The sequence below is a fragment of the Phytophthora ramorum genome, assembly GCF_020800215.1.
Source record: "Phytophthora ramorum isolate Pr-102 chromosome Unknown Phyram_PR-102_s0007, whole genome shotgun sequence".
NCBI lineage: Eukaryota > Oomycota > Peronosporomycetes > Peronosporales > Peronosporaceae > Phytophthora > Phytophthora ramorum.
In genome coordinates this window covers 500,404-522,517 of record NW_027150653.1, presented here as the reverse complement: position 1 = coordinate 522,517, position 22,114 = coordinate 500,404, and the positions used below count along the sequence as shown (strand labels likewise).

At 52.2% G+C, this 22,114-nt stretch overlaps 8 protein-coding genes across 8 annotated transcripts; 4 read left to right on the top strand and 4 right to left on the bottom strand.

The window, feature by feature from the left end:
- Window positions 1–121: 121 nt before the first annotated feature.
- KRP23_8183 (DNA repair protein RAD50) lies at window positions 122–4,295 on the bottom strand (the record flags this gene model as incomplete). The annotated part of the gene is made up of 3 exons (XM_067893591.1): window positions 122–179; window positions 252–395; window positions 460–4,295. 3 exons carry the CDS (start codon window positions 4,293–4,295, stop codon window positions 122–124), a joined length of 4,038 nt encoding a protein of 1,345 aa, XP_067743106.1.
- A 348-nt stretch (window positions 4,296–4,643) lies between these two features.
- KRP23_8182 (uncharacterized protein) lies at window positions 4,644–5,210 on the bottom strand (the record flags this gene model as incomplete). Its single annotated transcript, XM_067893590.1, has 1 exon — window positions 4,644–5,210. The coding sequence occupies one exon, from the start codon at window positions 5,208–5,210 to the stop codon at window positions 4,644–4,646; it is 567 nt and encodes a 188-aa protein (XP_067743105.1).
- Window positions 5,211–6,796: 1,586 nt separating this feature from the next.
- KRP23_8181 (3-phosphoinositide-dependent protein kinase 1) lies at window positions 6,797–8,881 on the top strand (the record flags this gene model as incomplete). Its single annotated transcript, XM_067893589.1, has 9 exons — window positions 6,797–6,818; window positions 6,884–6,984; window positions 7,056–7,220; window positions 7,316–7,380; window positions 7,467–8,100; window positions 8,171–8,259; window positions 8,341–8,506; window positions 8,585–8,713; window positions 8,792–8,881. The coding sequence occupies 9 exons, from the start codon at window positions 6,797–6,799 to the stop codon at window positions 8,879–8,881; spliced, it is 1,461 nt and encodes a 486-aa protein (XP_067743104.1).
- Window positions 8,882–9,186: 305 nt separating this feature from the next.
- KRP23_8180 (60S ribosomal protein L22 1) lies at window positions 9,187–9,820 on the bottom strand (the record flags this gene model as incomplete). The annotated part of the gene is made up of 2 exons (XM_067893588.1): window positions 9,187–9,552; window positions 9,809–9,820. The coding sequence occupies 2 exons, from the start codon at window positions 9,818–9,820 to the stop codon at window positions 9,187–9,189; spliced, it is 378 nt and encodes a 125-aa protein (XP_067743103.1).
- Window positions 9,821–10,192: 372 nt separating this feature from the next.
- On the top strand, window positions 10,193–10,534 carry KRP23_8179 (60S acidic ribosomal protein P2; the record flags this gene model as incomplete). The annotated part of the gene is made up of 1 exon (XM_067893587.1): window positions 10,193–10,534. One exon carries the CDS (start codon window positions 10,193–10,195, stop codon window positions 10,532–10,534), a length of 342 nt encoding a protein of 113 aa, XP_067743102.1.
- A 104-nt stretch (window positions 10,535–10,638) lies between these two features.
- On the bottom strand, window positions 10,639–11,566 carry KRP23_8178 (Ras-related protein Rab-28; the record flags this gene model as incomplete). The annotated part of the gene is made up of 5 exons (XM_067893585.1): window positions 10,639–10,922; window positions 10,991–11,117; window positions 11,174–11,262; window positions 11,321–11,450; window positions 11,513–11,566. 5 exons carry the CDS (start codon window positions 11,564–11,566, stop codon window positions 10,639–10,641), a joined length of 684 nt encoding a protein of 227 aa, XP_067743101.1.
- Window positions 11,567–13,635: 2,069 nt separating this feature from the next.
- KRP23_8177 (uncharacterized protein) lies at window positions 13,636–13,914 on the top strand (the record flags this gene model as incomplete). The annotated part of the gene is made up of 1 exon (XM_067893584.1): window positions 13,636–13,914. The coding sequence occupies one exon, from the start codon at window positions 13,636–13,638 to the stop codon at window positions 13,912–13,914; it is 279 nt and encodes a 92-aa protein (XP_067743100.1).
- Window positions 13,915–15,195: 1,281 nt separating this feature from the next.
- Window positions 15,196–15,690, top strand: KRP23_8176 (Tripartite motif-containing protein 65; the record flags this gene model as incomplete). The annotated part of the gene is made up of 1 exon (XM_067893583.1): window positions 15,196–15,690. One exon carries the CDS (start codon window positions 15,196–15,198, stop codon window positions 15,688–15,690), a length of 495 nt encoding a protein of 164 aa, XP_067743099.1.
- Between the last annotated feature and the right edge of the window lie 6,424 nt (window positions 15,691–22,114).

Below are 22,114 nucleotides of genomic sequence, written 5' to 3'. Positions count from 1 at the left end.
GACCAGAGGTTGCTAGATAGAGTATCGTTAGATGATTAACCCGGCGAATGACGAGTGCTTTGTTGAATACGGGGCGTTAATACGAATTGCACCGCAATCTGCGGCTTCAGCACTCGGACAATTAGATGCCGTCCTCCCATTCGTGTCGTTCGATCTTGCTGACAAAGCGATTGCCCCCACTGTGAGCAAAGCCAAGAGACAAGGTCAGCAATGAAGCAACCAAAGCAAGCGCTCCTCGTGCAAGTTCGTACATGTCCTCTCTCGAAATGCGCCAGTAGAATTCTGGACGCGTGCCTTCCATGACTTGCGTACGGCTGAGCATTTGCACGAATTCTTCGTCGTGCGTGATGCAGACCAGCTGGAAGTTTTGCTGCTGGGAGCGCGCGTTCAGAATGCTGCATTTCAACAACACGTTAAGTTAGAAGACGAGGATACCTACTCCGGCAAACGACAGCGTACTCTGTGATCGCCTGCGCGAGTCCGAACTTGTTCTCCGTGTCGAGATTTGTCGTGGGTTCGTCCAGCGCCAATATGCCGCAATTTAGACAGAAGGTTTCAGCCAGAGCCAAACGAATGACCAGCGCCGCGAGCACTTTTTGGCCTGCACTGCAGCGGCCTCGCATGTCAATCGTTGCTCCTGCCTTCTTCATTACAACACGGTAGTCGTACGATCGCGCGGCTTTCGAAGCCATTCCTGCCTCCTGCCCGCTCACCAACTCGATTGTGTCGATATCTTGCCCCTTGTACGTAATCTGCCACAACGAACGAATGATCGTGTTGATCTCCTCCACCTTTTTTGAGTGATACTGCAACAGAGACTCGTCCAGAGCCTTGAAGTAACGATCCAAGTCTCCCACGGCGAGCTGCGTCGTCTCAGACTGGATTAACTTGTGTCGATACTTCTCTTCGACGTCCTTGAGACTTGGTACGCGGAGCTCCACCTTATGCTCGCGAATAGCCTGGTTCAGCTGCTGCCTCTTTCCCATCAGCATTCCTTCAGAATGCTTCGCACTGTCCACCGCTGCCCTGGCTGACGCCACTCTATCGTTGACATCGTCTAGCGGTGGTAGCTTTTCAATATGCGCCTTGAGGTCTTCAACATCGGCTCGCATTTTTTCCAGCTCCTTCTGCAGAGCTCGATAATCCAAGTTATCCTGGATATGCCGCTTCACGATTTCGTTCTCGCTCAGGTTCTTCTCCGCACTCTTCATTTGAGGAGACAGATCCGCCAAGGCTTGGTTTGCAGTGTCTTCACGCTGCTTCGTTTTATCGATGTTGTCGGTTAGTGATTGTAGTTCGTGCTCGAGCTTCTCAAGCTCTCCGCGCTGGACTTGCTTGCACTTGTTGCTGAACACGCTGAAGTCTTCTTGGCGTTGCTGGAGTTCGGACCGCAAGGATCGCATCTGAGTTCTTGCTTCAGCGCGGCAGGCTTCTCGCTCGCTTGTCTTCGTACGAACTTCACGCTCCAGCTCCGGCTCAGACTTTTTCAGCTTTGAGCACGCGTCTTTCAAGGCCCTCTCTTGGTCGCGTAGCCTTTGTTGCTCCTTGACGGCATCGTCGTATTCCTTGCGCTGGGTCTCCATGCGAAGCTTCTCTTCCTTCCGGCTATGCAAGTCATTTTGTAGCTGTTGCAACATTTCATTGATGTGGTCAAGCTCTCGCTGTTTGCGCTGAAGCTGGCGATTCAGCTCCTGGACCTCTGCCTGTTTCGCATCCTTGTCACCCTCCACATTCGACAACGATCGACCACTTGCCGCTTGGCTTCCTCCCATCGAGCCACTCATCCGCTCCTCTTCTTTCTTGATAGCCGCGCCAGAGCGATCCAGCTCATCAGCAACTCTGCGGAGATTGTCCATCTCGGATTTTGCGCTCTTCGTCTCCTCCAACTGTTCCTGCGCCGATTCAAAAGCGACTTTCTTGTCTTGTACGTCGATTTCTAGCGCTTTTTGCGCCGCATAAATCTCCTCAAGCTCACTGACCTTCTGAGGGATTGTGCTCTCAAGCTCCATCCACTTGCGCCAGCTCGGCATCTTCTCTTTGATTTCTGCCAGCGTCTGGAAAGACCCCTTCTCGAGATCTTCAGCTTTCTTGATTTTGTCTGCAACCTTCCTGTCATCTGTCTTGTCACTCAGAATGCTGTCGAACGCCTGCTCTTCTTCGGGAGTCATGTCGCGCTCGCACAGCGGGCAACAGTGGTCTTTGATTCCCTTCTTTTTGTAAATATTGAGGAACATGACCATGTTCTTTCGACGCACAACCTTGTCTTTAGCATCAGCGTACGCTTGCTCCGCTTCTTTCACCCCAAGCTCGGCATCTTTCAGGCCGTGACCAGGAGAAATCTTGTCGAGAAGCGCTTTTAATCCAGTGATGTGCTGCCTCTCAAGCTCGTTCTTCTGTTGTCGCAAAGAGGTTAGTTCCTTCTCGGCGAGCCTGGACGACGTTGCATTTTCCACGAGACGCTGCTCAGCCGATGCTAGCTCTTTCTTCTTCAAGCCACAGTTATCCCTCTGTTCAACTATACGGCTGTCAATATGACGGATCGCCGACAATAACGACGCTCTGTCTGTTGGTTTTTCGCCGCCTTCAAAGATCTCGTCGAAGTCCGCCACCTTCTCACTTAGGCTAGCCTGGAACGTCTCCTGCTTTTTAAGATAGTCGCTGCGTTTGAACTCAATTTCAGCGTTCTTCTGTGCGTGGATACGTAGCTGACTGACCTGCAGCCCCAAACGATCGATCACGTCGTTGATAGTGTTAATCTGCCGGTTGAAGCCTTGGATCTCGTCTTTCAGAGCCATTGTATCGTGTTGCGTCTTGTATTCCTCCAAGGTTTTTTCCGCTTCAGCAACCTGGGTACTCATTTCCTCTGCGTCTCGTTGTGAGTGCTGGCCAGCACCCCCGAGCTCTCTCAGTCGGTTCGCGATGACCCTTTTCTCCTGGTTGAGCGCCTCAAGACTCTGGTTCTTCTCACTCAAGTCACTTCTCAAACGCTTTACCTGCGAGGTTAGCTCAGACAGCTCCGTGGTCATCGTATCAGCTTCCTGGCGATGCTTCACCTCCATATTGTTCACTTCCTCTTGCTTGTCTTTCACCACATTCCTGAACTCTGCCACAAACGCAGAGATATCGTCCTGCTGCGACGACAACGGATTCAAATGGAAACGGTACTTGGTGCTGAGCTTCGAGGCCGAATCAATGAGCTCCGCAACCATTTTCTGGTACGTGTCAATGTTCGCTTCAGCGCGGCCTTTCGAGGCCCGCAGAGTCGCGTACTCTTCCTTCACCTTGTGTTGCTCCGCCTGCAGTCGCGCCTCCTGCTCCTGCAGTCTGGAAAAGGCTCTGCGGTGCTCCTCAATGATCGTGTCATAGTCGTTCAAGAACCCTTGCAGCTCTTGGTCAGTGTCGCTCATAATGTTCTCAATCTTCCCATACGCATGGCGAACGCTCGCCTCCTTCTGCTCCACATCTTCCTGTCGTCGTCCCAGCTGGTCGTGCAGCTTCTTCACCTCCTGCTGCAACTGCTGGAGCTCGTCCAGCGTTTCCTCCGCTTTCGCAATTTTCTCCATCACTTCCTCGCCTTCCTCGGTGGCTTCCCTCAATCTTTCCTGCGCAATCTCAATCTTCTCGCGAATCTTCTCGGCCGTCTTCATATTCACCGTCAGCACGTCCAAATCTCGCTTATAGTCCTTGGCATTATCCATCCGCGCCTTTTTTAGCTTCCGAATAGCTTCCAGAGCTTTTGTGTACCTCGCCGACTCGAAGATGTTGTCGAACCTCTTTTTGAGCTCCGCGCCCTCTCTCAGGGGCCAATTGGAGTCTTCTTGGTGGCAGAAAATGACACTTTCGAGAATGGCTTTCGACACCCCCAGCATGTCGGGAATGTGCTGGTCCAACTCGCCACATTTGTGGTTAAGACTCACTTTCTCGCCCAGCTCGTTGACCACTCGAATGACGCCATCAAGAGCTTTAAACACGAGGTTCTTCTTGGTCTGTCTAACCTGATAAGTACGCTGCACTACCATGGCTTTGCCCGCGCGGTTGCGGAACCGCAGGCGAATGCTGGCCTTGACCTCGTTCGTACCCGCGATCTTTGGGTCGTGTATGAGGCTCTGGCCACTGCGCGCGCCCGGGGGCAGGCCGCCCGTGCACGCGAGCTTGAGGCACTCGATAACCGTGGTTTTGCCGCAGCCATTGTCGCCCAGCAGCACCGTGAGTGGGTGGTAGAACTCGATGATCTGCTCGCGGTTCGGACTGAAGCTGCGGATGCCGCGGATCGACAGCTTCTCGATGCTCGACATGTTGGCGACCAAAAGAGAAATAAGAGCTTTTGGCGCGAAGAAAAATAAAAAACGGAGTGACACACGTCACAGATGGGAATCGGCTTCAACGGCGAGTCATTTTTCAATGTATTTTAATGCTATCCGTGTTGCCTTACAGGTATCCGGCACTCTAGGGTGAGTTTCGCCACCGATGTCTTGGATCAGTTCCACCACACCACGATCAGTCTGGGGGCAAAGCTGTGTGTGTTCGTCGCGGGCTTCACCATCGACCCTTTTCCAGTCTTCCATAACGACAGCACCACTCGTCCATTCCATGATGTCACCGTATCGATCGCTGGCCTCGTAGTCACCATAGCCACAGCGTGACTACATATACGCAGGCTGACCATTGCCACGCTGGTTGTACACGGGTTCCACGCAAGCCCCTTCAGCGTAGCCCTGTTGTGGATAGTTTTGGACGAACACTGGCTGCTGAACAAAGTCCACAGGCTGGTGACCGCCGCGATGGTGCTGCATGCGACGCCTTCGAATCGCCATGAAAATGGCGACACTGACCACGAGGCCAATGAGGGATCCGACACCAGCATAGACCCCGAATGCTTGGCCGACCTTGGGGTCGCACGTGCAGCGGTACTGAGAATCATAGGATGAGCACGTGGAGCTCGTTGAGCAGCAACACGCGAGTTTTTCCTCCTCGAACGAGTACTTATACTCGTGACAGTAATGGCCAGGAGCGCCGCTGCTGGCGTCGGAGCAATCGCCCGTGTCGCGGCAGATTTCGCACTGCGTCTTGTACAAGGACCCGGGGGCGGGTGTGGTGGAGTTGTGCGCGACGATTGTGGCGGACGTCGAGCCGCTCGATGACTGGGCCGATGCTAGAGACGCAAGCGCCGCGAAACCCAACACCAGGATGTGCAAGATGTTATGACGCATGACGGACTTGGAGAAGCTTCGGCTTCGTCGTGAGTTGAGAAATGAACTCAAAGTCGCGGTACCAGACTGCACAGACCGGTTTATACATTTTGTGCATCCACTAGAAAACGGCAACTAGAACTGAGAGAGGTGCAACAGCAAGGTCCGAACGTTGTAAAACAGCCAGGTCATCATCAGTGGAGACTCTCCAAGACGAAAGCCAGTCGACGCGGAGGCTCAGTACACGACGCGTGAACGAGAAAGCAATAGCAACGTTATGCCGGTTGCAAGTGTGGACTTGTCCAAGGTGGTGGTATCTGCGTTGCGAACAGCAAAATACTGGATGAAGCTGTTGTGCTTGCACGCCGCGCACGAAAACGTTAACAGGCACATTTACACGAGGGCTTTGCATCAGCATCCACGCGCTTGTATTGACGCACAAAGTCTGGACCCCAGGATGCATACTTCGACCTCGCTGTTGCACCAGTTCAACATCGCTGTAGTGCCAGCAACTCATGTGCGCGAGGTCTGCCGTGACACGGGCGACTACTTTAAAAGGTCTACCACAGCGTTTCTGGTACGTATTGTCACGAGTGGAGGGCCGTGCTCAAGGGTATCCTCACCTGCGCTGTTCTACAAGCACCGTCTGCTGGACTGAGCGCGGCAATGCGAGACGTTGCCTTTTGACCATTCCGCATTGCGTGGATATGTTCATGGTCATGGTGGTTGCAGAGACAACTGTGCAAGTACCGACGGTGGGCGCCGCGGAAGGGGCAGGTTCGCAGGCGATTCAGTCAGGGAGTTTGCAGGAGGCCTAGATCAGTGCAGGGTCGGCAAATAATCTCTCAACTTGCTTCAAGGTACCGAACGGCCTCTAGACCGTGCTTCTCCTTACGATCGATAGGTTGTTCGGATGGAGGGACGTATCGTGCGTTGGAACGTTGTGGGCATAAGCCCAGATTTATCATGTAATGTGGACTTTGACTATAGCAAAATCCCGAGAAACCCAATTGCGGGATGTCTTGTTAGCATCAGCAATGACCAACTTCCAGCTTTCAGGGAATCTGAGCGGCTTGAAGTTGAAGTGAGTATAAGATTATAGAGGTCCGCATCAAACATATAATGTTTAGTAGGACCTTCAAGTACATATACCCCACCGAAACAATCGTCTTATTTCACTTTATTCTGGGTCAGTCCATGTTTATAAAAACCTGCATAATCAAGTATCAGAAACTCAGTATTTTTTTCTCTCGTGGGTACGAATCACTTTTTTTGTTGTTGCGCGCCTCCGAATTTCCTGCCCAGGGCACCGTGGAAACGAAATGACTGGTTGTGCAAGCGCTTCAGCTCGCTCTTCATCCTCCTGCGTGGGCCAGTGTATCTTCACGGCTGCTGATCATCGGCACTGCGGTACTTTCGCGGCGTCTATGTCTGCGGTAACTTGCAAAAAAATGTATCTGAAAAAACCTGATATCGACAGACCCCTTGCCCTATTAAAAACTATGTACGACACATCAACAGCCAGTGAGACCAGAGGCGGAGGGGGAGAGAATCGAGCGAGCAGCTCCGTTGTGTGTTGCATTCCCTTCGTCACTGCGCCGGACGAGATGCAAGCCCCCACGCCGCCCGGTGCGTCCCTTGTCGAGTTCCTGCAGCCCCTCAGTACATTTCTAACTCCTGTCTCTCTGTTGCAGGCTCGGCCGATGGCTCCTCACCCGTCCGCTCGCACAGCAAGAAGCCGTCGCCCGCCGACTTCATGTTCGGCGCCACGCTGGGCGAAGGCGCCTACGCCCGAGTGCGTACAGTGGATGCAGGGGATTACGCAGTTACAGAGCAGGTTACTGACATGGGTACGATGCTGTTCAGGTCGTGCACGCACGCATGAAAGACACGGGCGTGGAGTACGCGGTGAAGATCATGGAAAAGCGCTTCATTCGCAAGGAGAAGAAGGTCAAGTTCGTCATGATGGAGCGCAAAGTCTTCTCCAAGATCTCGCATGACCGCGTGGTCAAGCTCTTCTTCACGTTCCAGGTACGACGATGCGGCGACGCTATGCTGCAATGCACGCTGCTGTCTGGGGAGTTTGTGACTGACAATTGGTGGCGTTATTTGCTGCTGTTACGTAGGACAACAACTATCTGTATATGGTGATGGAGCTGTGCCGTGGCGGAGAGCTGCTTGATGTGATCACGTACGTCATTTTGCACGTTGGTACCCTTGCATTTTGTAGAAAAATACTGACTCTTGACTGGGCCTTAATTTTAATGCGTTGGATAGTAAGCACCAGAAGGAGCAGGCTGCTGCGGGCTACACGGATCGCGCGTGCTCTCTGGAGCTCACGAAATTCTACATGGCCGAGGTGGTGGTTGCGCTGGAGTATCTGCACAAGAACGGCGTGATCCACCGCGACCTGAAGCCGGAGAATATCCTACTTAGTGATGAAGGCCACCTGAAGGTCACGGACTTTGGTACTGCCAAGGACGAAACGGAGGAGAGCCGTCACAACACGTTTTGCGGTACGGCCGAGTACGTGTCGCCCGAAGTGCTGCGCGATCAGGAAGCCTCCCGCGGCTGTGACCTGTGGGCTATGGCGTGTATGGTGTTCCAGATGCTTGTGGGCCGGCCCTTCTTCCGCGCGGAGAACGAGTACCTTACGTTCCAGCAGATCCTAAACCACCCCGCCGAGGACTTTGCGTACCCGCCGGGATTCCCGCCGGTCGCGAAGGATCTGATCGACCGTATTCTCTTGCAGGAGCCGAATGAGCGTCTTGGCGCTGGCTCGGATGAAGATGGAAACGGATACATCGCGTTGAAAGCGCACCCGTTCTTTGAAGGAATTGACTGGGAGTCGGTCGGATACGCGCAGCCGCCCTACATGCCGGAGATCGGCCGACTGCCTGCCACCGAATACGTAATACTCGGCTCTCATGCGATTGTCTTGCATTCTGGGTTGCTCACTTCTTTTGATGTGCCTTTTACAGGATGGCGCGACCGAGGACTGGCTGTTTGCCGGTGTTGCCACGGAGCTGCAGGTCTCGTCGGGACTTGCGCTGGACCCCATGCCTTCTCCGTACGTTGTTCTTTGGCGAAAGATATGGCCTTAAGTGATTGGTAGGCTGATGAACACCGCGTGTATTGTGTAATCCTGCAGAGCGGAACATGTTAACGTAGTGGAAGTAGCCCGGCAAAAGGCGGCAATACCGCCGGCTATGCGGCGTACGAGCTCGCTCTGGAACCGATTCCTGCTGGATGACGAGCTGATTAAGATGGGCGGGCTTATTAGCAAGCGCAAGGGCCTTTTCTCGAAGAAGCGACAAGTACGTTGGTGCACCTTGGCAAAAATCGAATTGGTGCGGACGTCAGTGCACTAACTTCCCTTTTACATCCTGTCGCAGTTGATTCTGACGTCGAAGCCCCGATTGATCTACATTGACCCGATTAGAATGAAGCAAAAGGGAGAGATCCCGTGGTCGGACAACCTCTACGTGAATTCAAAGAGCGCGACTGCCTTCGACGTCGTGACGGTAAGCGATCTTTTCGCATCAGTCAACTACGATGATGGAAGTTCAGTTACTGACTTGAGCTTTGATTGACGTTTGCAGCCGAACCGGGTGTACCATCTGAACGACCTCGTCAACGGGTCGAAGAAGTGGATCGAGGCCATCAACGCGGCGCTTGTGCGTAGAATGTAACGAAGCGACCGGCCCTGCTCCAACCATCTCTTCCCCCGCTAGGGTAATACTTTGCGAAATGGACTACATGTTGAGTAGACGCTGTTTGTGCAGTGAGAGTCATCACACACCTCAACACGAAAAATGCAAAACTTTACGTTGGCATCCGACACCTCGTACAGCAACAAAGTAGTGTACACACCTACAGCAACCAACACAAACACGAGAGGGAATGCCAGTGGTAAAAGATTCTCCGTGCCAAAACGAATCTGCATTAATCGGTCAATTTCGATGAGGTTGCCAGGTTTCTACTAGAAACCGCTAGTTTACTCGTCGTCCTCGTCCGCGTCGTTGCCCGCATCGTGGATGTTGAAGTAACGAAGCTCGTACGTATTCTTGTCCGAGGCAATCACGTGCAGGTAGTCACGCAGCTGCTGCTTCTTCAGGTACTTCTTGGTGAGGTACTTGAGGTAGCGCTTGCTGAACGGGGGCACAGCCACCACCTGGAGCTTGGTCTTCTCGCGGGTGATCTTGATGGCCTCGCCGAGCACGCCCGTCTTGCCGCCCACCTTGATGCGGTCGTGCAGGAACTTCTCGAACGACGCGGGGTCCAGCACGTGGTCGTCCACGGGGATCGTGCAGTCGATCGTGAACTTGAGCAGCTGCTTCTTGCTGACCTTCTTTCCCTTGTGCTGCGGATAGAAAATCTCATTAGCGCACTCGGACAATAGAAATTGTCCGGCGGCGAGTGTCTGAAGTTGGTGCTTGAGCTTCCTCCGCTTGCTACTGGCTTAAAAACAGGTGCGTTCCGTCTAATCGATATGCGTGGCGACCGACGGTTTGAAGGCCGGCCGCCCACAGAGAAGGGAACTCTGTTTGCCCGAGCAGAGAAGGAGCACTCTGCAGCTTGGCAACTCATACACTCGCCCCGGAGGCGGAGGAACTTACAGCAGGAGCCATGGTGTCTGAGATCGAGTTACTACGGAGTCGTTCGGAGAATGGCGGTCTCCAGAGCCGCAATAAAGAAGTCGGCGCGTGATTGGCTGGAAAAGAGTCGCGTCAAACCACTGGACGAGAGCCGCTCGCACTGCTCGCCCTAGCCCGTAAGCACTGTGATTGGAGGAAAATCGCTTTTGCGGGTCTTGTAGAGGGAGATGCGCGTTCTATTAGAGGGAGATTGCAGCGGTTGGTCCCGTGCCATTTCCGCCGCCCGAGCGCCATCTTGTATCTGGTCGACTCCAAGAAAGAAACCTTAAAGTGATTCAAGGTGCGGATACACAGCAATGGGCTAATCGAGAGGCGAAGGACTAATGTTGGTGCTTATGGATACAGATGCGTTACATTGCTGCTTACCTGCTTGCTGTCCTGGGCGGCCACACGACCCCCACGGAGCACGACGTTGTGCGCATCCTGCACTCGTGCGGCGTCGAGACCGACGAGGCGCGCATCAAGGCCGTCATCAAGGCCATGGAGGGCAAGAGCGTTGAGGAGGTCATCGCTGCCGGCAACGGTAAGCTGGCTTCGTTCGGCTCGGCTGGAGCCGCCCCCGCTGCCGCTGGCGGTGCTGCCGCCGGTGGCGAGGCCGCCAAGGAGGAGGAGAAGCCCGTGGAGGAGGAAGAGGAGGTCGACATGGGCGGCGGCATGGACATGTTCGGCGGAGACGAGGACTACTAAGTTGCTCAACTTTTGTCGTAACCCGACCAGAGTAACACATCTAATCAATGGGACACTTTGATAGGCAATAGTTGGGACTGTTCAGGTCACACGTTGGTACCCAGCTACTGGATGCTGCACTTGGTGTTAGGTGGGCTGCGGATGTCGGGCGTCTTGACGTCTGGGTCGTTCTGCTCGTGGTTGACGATCTGCGCCTTTAGCACAGGCGCTTCCACGTCCAAGTCGGTTTTGGTTAGAGGGATACCGGCCAGATCCGCTGCCACTTGACGGAACGCCGAGTTCACCTGGTCGCCGGTCTTGGCGGACACGAAGAAGCTCTTGAGGTCGTTCTCCTCCGTGAACTGCTTGTGCTTGGCCACTTTGACGGCGCGCAGGTGGTTCAGGTCCGCTAATAACACGGTGAAGAAACAAAAGTGAGACGGTTGTCGTGCTTTCCTCCAGGTGATGGCGACGTACTCTTGTTGCCTACGAGCGCCACGTACGGCATGCGCTCGTCGTCGAAGGTGCGACGGACGAGACGGTACCAGTCCTCGAGGTTCTGGAAGCTCTCGTAGTTGGTGATGTCGTACACCAATAGCACGCCCTGAGCACCAGGAACGTCAACTCAAACCCTTTCCAGACCCAGCATTGAACACGAACCTGAGCCCCATAAATATAATTCTTGAGCATCTTGCCACCGATGCTCTGGCCGCCGATGTCCCAAATCTGCAGCGTCACCTGCGTGTCGCCTGGGAAAATACCATTTAGTGGACCATTTACATTGCCGATCGACTGTTATCAACGCACTTGGCAGCGCCATGCGCTTGAGGAAGAAGTCCAGGCCAATTGTCTGTTTGTACGTCGTGGAGAAATTGTCCTCCGTGTGCCGCATAGCGATGGACGTCTTGCCCACGGCGCCATCCCCCAAGATGATCACCTGTTCCAGGATAATTGTGAAGCCACCCCGACATGTTCGTGTACAGTCACTGCGTCTTTTACCTTGTACTGGAGCTGCTGCGGCTCCGAATCGCTATCTGTCTCCTTGGACGACATGGTGCTTTGCCGTGGGTCGGTATTAGCAGTGTGAAAACAAACACCTCTTCAAGATCGCGTCGTTTCGCGAGCTTAGCCGTGCTGTGAATTCGACAAAGATAAATACCGACTGCATTTTTTTATGATGAAGTGGCCGCCGGTGGCATGAGGCGTGAGTAGATTCTGTACGCAACAATGTGATTGTTCGTAGGTATTTGACATCGACGGATTGTGCACGAGGATGAAGAACTTATAAAAAATCATTCGTTCCAAGGAGACAGTGAGGATTCGTACTGAGGAAGAGACAAAATCCCAGGGGATACTGCGAGCAGAGCCCCAAGTGCGAGCAGTGGAGGAGGCAAAAGCGCACAAATGAATCCGCGTTGAAATCCACCCAAACGTAGAGGAACGCATTCGAGCCGAAATTCGTCGAGAACTTGTTGCCAACTGCTGGCATGTGCTATTTGCTGCGGAGAGCCCCAGCACCTAACAACGTCGAATTGCTGCCACACGTTTTGCACGTGTTGACTATTAACTAGCAGCAGTGAGCTGATCGCTATAGAAAAGAAGTCTTTGTAGTAAGACCTCGACTCAAAGCGGCTCGCTAAGATGCGTAGCTGCATACTTTCGTGAAAAGTTATGCTTTGCCCCCCCTGCATCGCAGCAATCAACAGGTTCCTATCGTTGTGTACGAAATCCGAGCTTTGTCATATCGAAAGCTGGAAATGTATCTACAAAGCAGGTAGGTGCAATCCTAAATGCGCATGGTGAATTGTTATCCGACTCCAAGTTTCTTCGTAGGCTTGAGTCGATCGTTCTGGGTCCATCAACTATGATGGCATTCTGCATCACCATCAGGCGACATCAGATATTTTGCCGAGCTTTCGTGGAGAATGGGAGCGAAACCATCGGCTCAGGGAGGTTTTCATTTTTGTTTTGGAAAGCATTCTGCAACTCGACCATGCCCCTCGCATCAGCTGAAGAAGAGCGCGAATATGGGTCTAGGGATCCTTGCACGTGGCACGCCACGAAACACGCTTCTGAAGGATTTTGCACGAGGATGAAGAACTTCTACGCTAGCCAAGCGGACTGGACACGCATCAATTGGATGGTTGCAAACTGCGATGAGCCATTAACCACCGAGGCAATGGATGGAGCGGCTAGGAATGGACACCTCAGCATGGTCACTTGGTTTCACGAAAACAGATTCGAAGGGTGCACCACAGAAGCGCTGGATGGTGCTGCAAGTAACAATCACCGCGATATCGTCGGGTGGTTGAATGCGAATCGCTCTGAAGGCTGTACCACTGCGGCAATGGATAACGCCGCAACAAAGGATTCCTTAGAATGGTCACGTGGCTGCACGAGAACCGTTCTGAGGGCTGCACCACTGCCGCCATGGATGGAGCTGCAAGCAATGGCCACCTCTACATCGTCAAATTCCTCCACGCAAATCGCTCTGAAGGATGCACTACCGCTGCGATGGATGGCGCCGTGGGCAATAGCCACGTTGCGGTTGCACGCTGGTTGCACCAGAACCGCTCAGAAGGGTGTACCACAGCGGCGATGGATAATGCGGCCGGACAAGGATATCTTGCTGCCGTCAAGTGGTTGGATGGAAATCGCTCGGCAGGGTGCAGTCCTGCAGCCATGATCAACGCTGCCTCGAAAGGTTACCTCGACGTCGTCAAGTACTTGCACACCAACGTCAACCAGCGAGCCACGGACACTGCAATCATCGCTGCCGCTGAAAATGGCCACCTTCGGGTGGTTGAGTATCTTCACGAAAACCGATCGGACGACTGTGGAGCTGATGCCATTATCCGCGCGAAGAAGAATGGGCATTCCACCGTTGCTGAGTTTCTACTGAAGCACGAAGATTGCCGAGTTGCGTACGAGGTGGAGCATGCCAAGTCGCTTGCTGAGGGAAGAGCTGCAGCGATCGAAAAAGCGTGGCAGTTCCTGTGGCTGGTACTTTTGACGTTCCGTTTGTTTCCACAGGCTTTGGTGGGTATTTTCCTCCTAATTCAGGCCATGGTAGCGCCTCTGGAGTTGAACCTCTTGTGACTGAAACCCGCGCTCGTGCCGAAATGGAAGCGCGAATTCGTGCTGAGGAGGAGGCCAGCATTCGCAGCAAGGAAGAGGCGAGGATTCGAGCTGAAGTGGAAGCGAGTATCCGAGCTGAAACAAAAATGAATACCCTGTCTGAAAAAGAAGAACGCAGTCGCTGCGAGCAACTAGAGGAGGAGATACGTGCGGGGATTCGCGCGGAGATGCAAAACACCGTGGAGGAAAAGATGCGTGCAGAGATTCGAGCGGAGCTGCTTGGCGAGGACAAGAAACAAGCTGAAGTTGCTGTATGCGACTAACATTTACAAGAAGAAACGCCATTCATATCGCCTCGATGGAAGAGGTGCTCGGTGTGCGGCAGCCATATTTGCTTTTGCTTGAGTAAGCTGTGTTGGGTAGGTTTTACCACCGATAATAATTGACTTTCTTGAACCAAGGGAATGTCAAGATCTGCCATTTTTGCTACTGTATTGATGTCGTCCACTGCAACGAGAACCTTCGCCTCTGCAGCAGACAAACATACCGTTTTATATACCTTACTTGCAAGAACGTAGTGCGAGCCTATCAGCAAAGATCATGAGTGTAGCTGACGCAAATTCTTCATATTTACGAGGCTTTTTCTTGGAGATATGACGAGTACCTCCTAGTTTTTAACTGAGTTTCAACCTTCAATCATCCATCTACTCACTCTCTCACTCCCTTCTTCACTATCGTTCTGGCAGAATACAAGAAACTCCATGTCTGATTCGTCTTCCGAGGAGGCTGAGTATGGCTCGCGTCATCCTATCATGTGGCACTACGAAAACCACGATTCCGGTGCCTTCTGCACACGGATGAAAAGTTACTACGCGGAACACGGCGATTTCAATGGCCTGAAGTGGATGCACGAAACCTGCAAGGCAGATTTCACGGCCGACGCGATGGATGGTGCGGCGACAAACGGTCATCTCAACGTCGTCAAGTGGCTTCATGAAGTATTTTCTAAAGAGGGCTCGTCAACGCGTACTTCCACGATCATCGAGCATTGCTGCACTTGGAGAGTGCCTGAAAAATGTACGACCGCGGCGATGGACGGCGCTGCGAAGAATGGACATCTGGACGTGGTCAAATGGCTGCACAAGAACAGATCGGAAGGGTGCACAACGCTGGCGATGGACGGAGCAGCAGAGAACGGGTACTTTAATGTGCTTTTGTGGCTGCATTGCAACCGTAAAGAGGGCTGTACGTCGGCGGCAATAGATGCAGCTGCAAACAACGGGTATCTTCGAGTGGTGGAGTGGCTAAGTAATAACCGGATGGAAGGATGCACTCCCGCTGCGATGATCAACGCCGCTGCGAAAGGATATCTCGATATCGTGAAGTTTCTCCACGCTAACCTGCAGTTAAAAGCCACAAATGCCGCAATCACGGCTGCAGCAGGCAATGGACATCTTGCGGTTGTAGAATTTCTACATGAAAACCACTCGGAGCACTGTACGGGAGACGCCACAGCCCAGGCTGCATCAAATGGGCATGGGGCTATTGTGGTCTTCTTGTTTGTGCACGAAGGATGTCGCGGTGCGTACCAAGAAGGCCGGTTCATGAGTGTATCCGATGAAGAGGACCAAGAAGTGCCAGCGCTAGCTGCTACACAAGCGCTTGATGGTTCTACCCCTTGTAGTGATGAACGCACAGACCATAATATCTACGAAGAAGTGGCTGAGTCTGGTGAAGATGTGGCTAGAGCTCAACTGGAAGTTCGACTTCGTGCTGAAGTTGAGGCAAGCATTCGAACGGAAGAAGAGGCAAGAATCCGAGCTGAGGTCGAAGCCTTGATTCGAGCTGAGCAAGAAGAGGCTCTGCTACGTGCACGGATTCGAGCTGAAGTCCAGGCAGAAGTGGAGGAGAAGCTGCGGGCTGAGATCCGAGCTCAGCTACTTGAGGAGAAGAAAGCGCAACCGTGCACGATTTGCTTTGGCAACATTGACGACCAAGTCACGACCTTGTGCGGTCACACGTTTTGCTCTGGCTGTTTGGCAAAGTGGCGCCAGAGAGGTCACACTTTGTGCCCCATGTGCCGGTCGTGCTTGGACTAGGCTCTGATCGAGCTGGAGCTGCTCGTACTGCAGTACTTCGGACGTACCAGGTAAGAGCTAAGAGTCGACATGATCGTTTAACATCTTGTTCTAATGAAATTTACCTTGCATCCTCGAGGGATCAAACACCACATGATTCATTAGTATTTACTTCGCCCGGGGAACTCTGCGAACGCAAGGGCCGGACAATGTTGGGACCACTATCCGTTCTGAAAATGAAGGGATAACTCCATTCGTGCTGTGGCACAGAATTCGGGTTGACATTATGCAAGGCGTGGTGGAAAACACTTCCAAACAGAAGTAGAAATCAACCTCATTCAGTGCAACACGATGTATATTACGGTCGATTTGCTTTAGCCACACATTTTGATCAAGATCGCACGAATAAGTACAACAAGATGCAGATGCATCGTTTTCGATCTCTAGTTTTTGCATTACTTATCTTCATCACTTCAGTTTTTCATCGGACTTCAAGGGCCATTACCACCGCGTCTGCTACTATGGTCAACAGCAACCCAGGCTCGAAATGGTAGTCGACGGTACCCCCACCAGATTCGTTCTCACGACAGGTGCCAATACATTTCGTGTTTCTAACGAAGAAGCTTGAATCAAGTTGCTCACCAAAAGTTTCATGTTTTTTCCAGACCTGGATGGGATTGTGGTGTGTGAAGACGCACGAAAATCACATCGTGACTGGCTCATGACCGACTCGGAATTCGGTACATCTTTGACATCTTTGCTCTTATCTTCAATAGCTTTAATTGCTGACTCATTCGTCTCCATCAAGATCACATAATGCTCGAAAGAGGCTACGCTATGAACTGCACTGGGTTTCACCAGAAGTCAGGGAGCAGGAAGTGCAGGCTCCTCCATTGGGGTTTAGCGGACGTATCGATGTCAGTTTCTTTACCCTCTAGAACCAGGAGATGCAGATGGCTGCAGTAGCTTTGTAGTTGGGCAGCTTAGAAGCCGACGGCTTCATTGGGACAGGATTCGCTTTTCACCCAAACCTGTCACCACTTTGGAGAACTATTCATGAAACAGCAGCTGGTTCGCATGGCTACGTGTGTCACGGCCACGATCACTCCAAGAAGAAGGAGGCGGTAGTCATCGATACAAACGAGATCAAGCTAGCTGACAATAGTGTGAAGACCTTCGACATCACGTCGTCTGGTATTTCAGTCGCAACAGCAAACAAGTTTTCTCCTGTAGGTCGGGCCTTTTCTTCTTCTTGCCACCGTATTTCAAAGCCACTCGATTTCAAACAATCACTTCATATTTCGCGAGCAGCCAGTATGGCGATATTAGCTCCTGAAGACAACGCAAGTATGGACATTCGGATCCTGCTAATACGTGAATGATCTGTACGAACATGAAAGCTTACTGCTGTAGTCGTGGGCACTTGAAATGGCTGCAAAAAAAACTGCGGGGTCGAGCCCACAGTAAATACTGCGGCAGCATCAGAGCCGTGTTTTGGATTCGGTCGGCGGCGGTAATGAATGGAGCGGCAAGAAAGGGTCTCGCCTCATCGTCAATGGGTTGCACATCTCGCCGCAGTGAAGTGGCAGCATGAAAATCTCCATGAAGGACGCAGTACATTGGTGATGGATGGTGCTGTGATAAATGGTCACGCCCAGCTGTACCAGGCATGGTCGCCATCTATCGCAAAGGAAAATGACCCAAATTCGTGGAAAAGCCCAAGAAGAGACTATTCACGCCTCGGTATGGAAGCATCTTAGCTAAAAGGTGGCAGGGAGATCCTGCCCGATTTCGATGGTAAATTATTTATTGGTTGATTGAAGTTCTCTCGTTGATTGCGGTAGATATCGACCAAAACGTATGAAGAAATTTCTTTCTTGGTTGGTCTTTCACCATCTTTGCCGAAACCTCAATTGCACTTTCGTTTTTGAAGGCTCAAGGCACCATGGCTTGGGGTTATTGGGATATCGAGGTTGTCTACTACGCATCTGGAAAGTATCGAGAATCCACCGCTCCGTCCGACTGGCATCCGTACAAACACAATGTTGAAGGGTTTTGCCAGAAGATGCAGAAGATGCTAAGCAGAAAGGGAGACCTGGAAGGTCTAAAATGGCTACACGAGAACTGCGACGTCAAGTTCACCACCAAAGTTATGGATACTGCTGCAAGCAGAGGCCACTTGGCTATCGTGGAGTGGCTAACTGAGTCCAACGAGGAGTGCACGTCGGCGGCAATGGATCTCGCCGCAAGAAATGGTCGTTTAAATGTGGTTCAGTATCTCCACAGAGCGCGTAGTGAAGGATGTACGACTGCGGCGATGGATAGTGCCGCGAAAAAAGGGCATTTTGACATGGTAAAATGGCTCTACAACAATCGATATGAAGGGTGCACCTCTGAAGCGATAGATAGCGCAGCAAGCAACGGGCACATTGAGATCGTTCAGTGGTTACACGAATATAGTGACGAAGGATTCACTAGTGCTGGTATGGATGGCACTGTGGTGAACGGGCGTTTTGAATTGCTCCAATGGCTTCATGATAACTCACGAGCAAAACAATTGGTTGGGTGGCTACAGAACAAGCCACCAATGGAATGCACTTCAGCTGGAGTGAACGGAGCCGCAAGCGACGGACGTCTTGACATCTTAAAGTGGTTGCATGAGAACCAAAGAAACGGATGGACTCCGACTGCAATGGACAAAGCTGCAATCAACGGCCATATCGACGTAGTCATTTGGCTGCATCAAAATCGGCCGGAAGGATGCACGACTGCAGCCCTTGACGGCGCTGTGAAGAGTGGGCACGCTGATCTCGTCAAATTCCTGCACAAACATTGATCAGAAGGATGCACGACAGCGGCAATGGACTCTGCAGCGGCGAGCGGGAATATTCATACGGTCAAGTGGCTCCACCAAAACAGATCTGAAGGATGCACAACCGCGGCAATGGACAATGCGGCAGCAAATGGACACCTACACGTGATGAAATGGCTGGATGAGGCCCGATCGGAAAAATGTACGACGGAAGCATTTGAGAAGGCAGCCGCGAACAACAGGCTTGACGTGATCAAGTGGCTGTACGAGAACCGCCCTGAAGCATGCGACTCTGCTGTAGCAATGAAGATTGCTGTCGAGAAGGATCGTCTTAGTATTGTGGAGTACCTTCACGGCAATTGGAACCAGCAAGCCACAAACACTCTAATCACCGCTGCTGCTAAGAACGGAAGCGCACACGTCGTGGGGTATCTACATGAGAACCGCTGTGAACCTTGCTCAGCTGATGCTATTTTTCAAGCCACGCCACACGAGTACGAATACGCATACTCAGACATCGTGAAAGTACTTCTTGCACATGAAGACTGCCGAAAAGCGTATGAGGCGGCGACGGCGCCTGTGCCTGACAACAAAAGTGCTCCGCCTGCAAAGAGACTGAAGACCGAGCTCGGATCTGGAAGTGCATCGATCGGAAACGCTTGAGGGTCTGTGGCAACTTTTTTTCTAACAAAAAGAAATTTCATGATAGGACGAGACTATGCCGGTTGATGCGGCTTCGTGGATTTCACTACAAGCATCTGCATGTATATGGTCTCAAACCCGTTAGAGAAAAAGGTTAATAAATATCCATATCAATTTCTTGGGTATTTCTTGGAATGTCCGTAGTGCCTTGCGCTGTCCGAGTTGTTCTCGTCATTTTCGTTTTGGAGCACAGCAGCAAAGAGGCAACGACGTGACATGTCAATGCTGACGTCTGAGGAAACAGCCTGCTACGGAACCTCTAATCCTTCGGACTGGCATGACGAGAACCACCAGCCCGGCGATCTCTGCAAGAGGATGAAGGAACACTACAGCAGTACGGAGCAATTGAAGTCTTTGCAGTGGCTGCACTCCAACTGCGAGGCAGAGTTGACGACGGAGGCGATGGATGCTGCAGCTAGAAGTGGCAGGCTTAACACTCTTCAGTGGCTCCACAAGAACAGCTACGCAGGATGCACTACAGCAGCCATGGACGACGCTGCACGTGGAGGATACCTCACCGTCGTCGCGTGGTTGAATAAAAATCGCTACGAAGGATGCACGACAGCAGCGATGGATGGCGCTGCAACAGACGGTCATGGCGCAATGGTGAAATGGCTGCACGATAATCGTAGCGAAGGATGTACAACGGCAGCGATAGACGGCGCCGCGAGGAATGGCCACCTCTCTATCGTAATGTGGCTGCAGATCCATCGCCGAGAAGGGTGTACCTCCGCAGCGTTGGACGGAGCAGCGAGAAATGGGCATCTCGAAGTCGTCGAATGGATCCACAAGACGTATCCCAGAGGCCAACATGAGGACGTGGAGCTAAAACGTACGCCCGCCGCTAGCCGTGGATTGAATGGCTTTGTTGAGTGGCTTCTTCCGAGTCGTCGAAAAGCATGCACGACGGCGGCCATGGATGGCGCTGCTGCCAATGGCCACCTTCATGTTGTTCGGTGGCTGAATAAACACAGATCTGAAGGGTGCACCACGGCGGCGATGAATGGTGCTGCGAGCAATGGGCACCTACACGTCGTCAAATGGCTGCATGAGAACCGACCTGAGGGCTGCTCGACGGCAGCGATTGATGGGGCAGTGCGGGGTGGACACCCCGACATGGTTTTCTGGCTGCACACGCACCGATTTGAAGATTGCACGGTGGCTGCGATGGACAGCGCCGCCAGTCAAGGGCATCTTGATGCTGTGAAGTGGCTGCACAAGAACTGCTCGGCGGGTTGCAGTCCAGCGGCGATCGTCGACGCTGCAGCGAAAGGATTTCTGGAAGTTGTCAAGTACCTACACGCCGAAGTCCACCTACCCGTCTCAAATGCTGCTATTGCTGCTGCCGCGGAAAATGATCACCTGCTGGTTGTGGATTTTTTGCTTGGGAAGCTCACGGGCGAAATTGCGGGTGATGCTGCTGCTCTGGCGAAGGATAACGGCCATACCGACGTGGTTGACGTTTTGTTGAAACATGACATGAACCGCTGGGATTCGGGCTCGTGAACACGATTCGTGATTTTGAGTTTTTACCAAGGTGCATGCACCTTGTTTGTAGTCGGTTGAAACGGTTAAGGAGCGATGAGAAGTACATACACTACGTAACGTTAGTAGCCTGGCAGCAGTTAGTTATTTTGAGCCTAGCGCCATGATTGATACTTCGAAGAAAAGTTTTGTTAGTTTTGATTCTTTTGCTCTGAAGCGATAGATAGCGCAGCAAGCAACGGGCACATTGAGATCGTTCAGTGGTTACACGAATATAGTGACGAAGGATTCACTAGTGCTGGTATGGATGGCGCTGTGGTGAACGGGCGTTTTGAATTGCTCCAATGGCTTCATGATAACTCACGAGCAAAACAATTGGTTGGGTGGCTACAGAACAAGCCACCAATGGAATGCACTTCAGCTGGAGTGAACGGAGCCGCAAGCGACGGACGTCTTGACATCTTAAAGTGGTTGCATGAGAACCAAAGAAACGGATGGACTCCGACTGCAATGGACAAAGCTGCAATCAACGGCCATATCGACGTAGTCATTTGGCTGCATCAAAATCGGCCGGAAGGATGCACGACTGCAGCCCTTGACGGCGCTGTGAAGAGTGGGCACGCTGATCTCGTCAAATTCCTGCACAAACATCGATCAGAAGGATGCACGACAGCGGCAATGGACTCTGCAGCGGCGAGCGGGAATATTCATACGGTCAAGTGGCTCCACCAAAACAGATCTGAAGGATGCACAACCGCGGCAATGGACAATGCGGCAGCAAACGGACACCTACACGTGATGAAATGGCTGGATGAGGCCCGATCGGAAAAATGTACGACGGAAGCATTTGAGAAGGCAGCCGCGAACAACAGGCTTGACGTGATCAAGTGGCTGTACGAGAACCGCCCTGAAGCATGCGACTCTGCTGTAGCAATGAAGATTGCTGTCGAGAAGGATCGTCTTAGTATTGTGGAGTACCTTCACGGCAATTGGAACCAGCAAGCCACAAACACTCTAATCACCGCTGCTGCTAAGAACGGAAGCGCACACGTCGTGGGGTATCTACATGAGAACCGCTGTGAATCTTGCTCAGCTGATGCTATTTTTCAAGCCACGCCACACAAGTACGCATACGCATACTCAAACATCGTGAAAGTACTTCTTGCATATGAAGACTGCCGAAAAGCGTATGAGGCGGCGACGGCGCCTGTGCCTGACAACGAAAGTGCTCCGCCTGCAAAGAGACTGAAGACCGAGCACGAATTGAAGTGCACAAGCCATTGAAACCGCTGGGAAGGTCGTATTTGGTGGTGTCTTTGACGTGGTAGAAGGCCGAGGCAAATGTCCGCACTGACGTTGTCTTTATGACACGTCCGATCTTCTTCAAATAAAATACGGTGTTTCTGGTATTTTAAACTAACATTTATAATTCTGGTCATGTAGTCC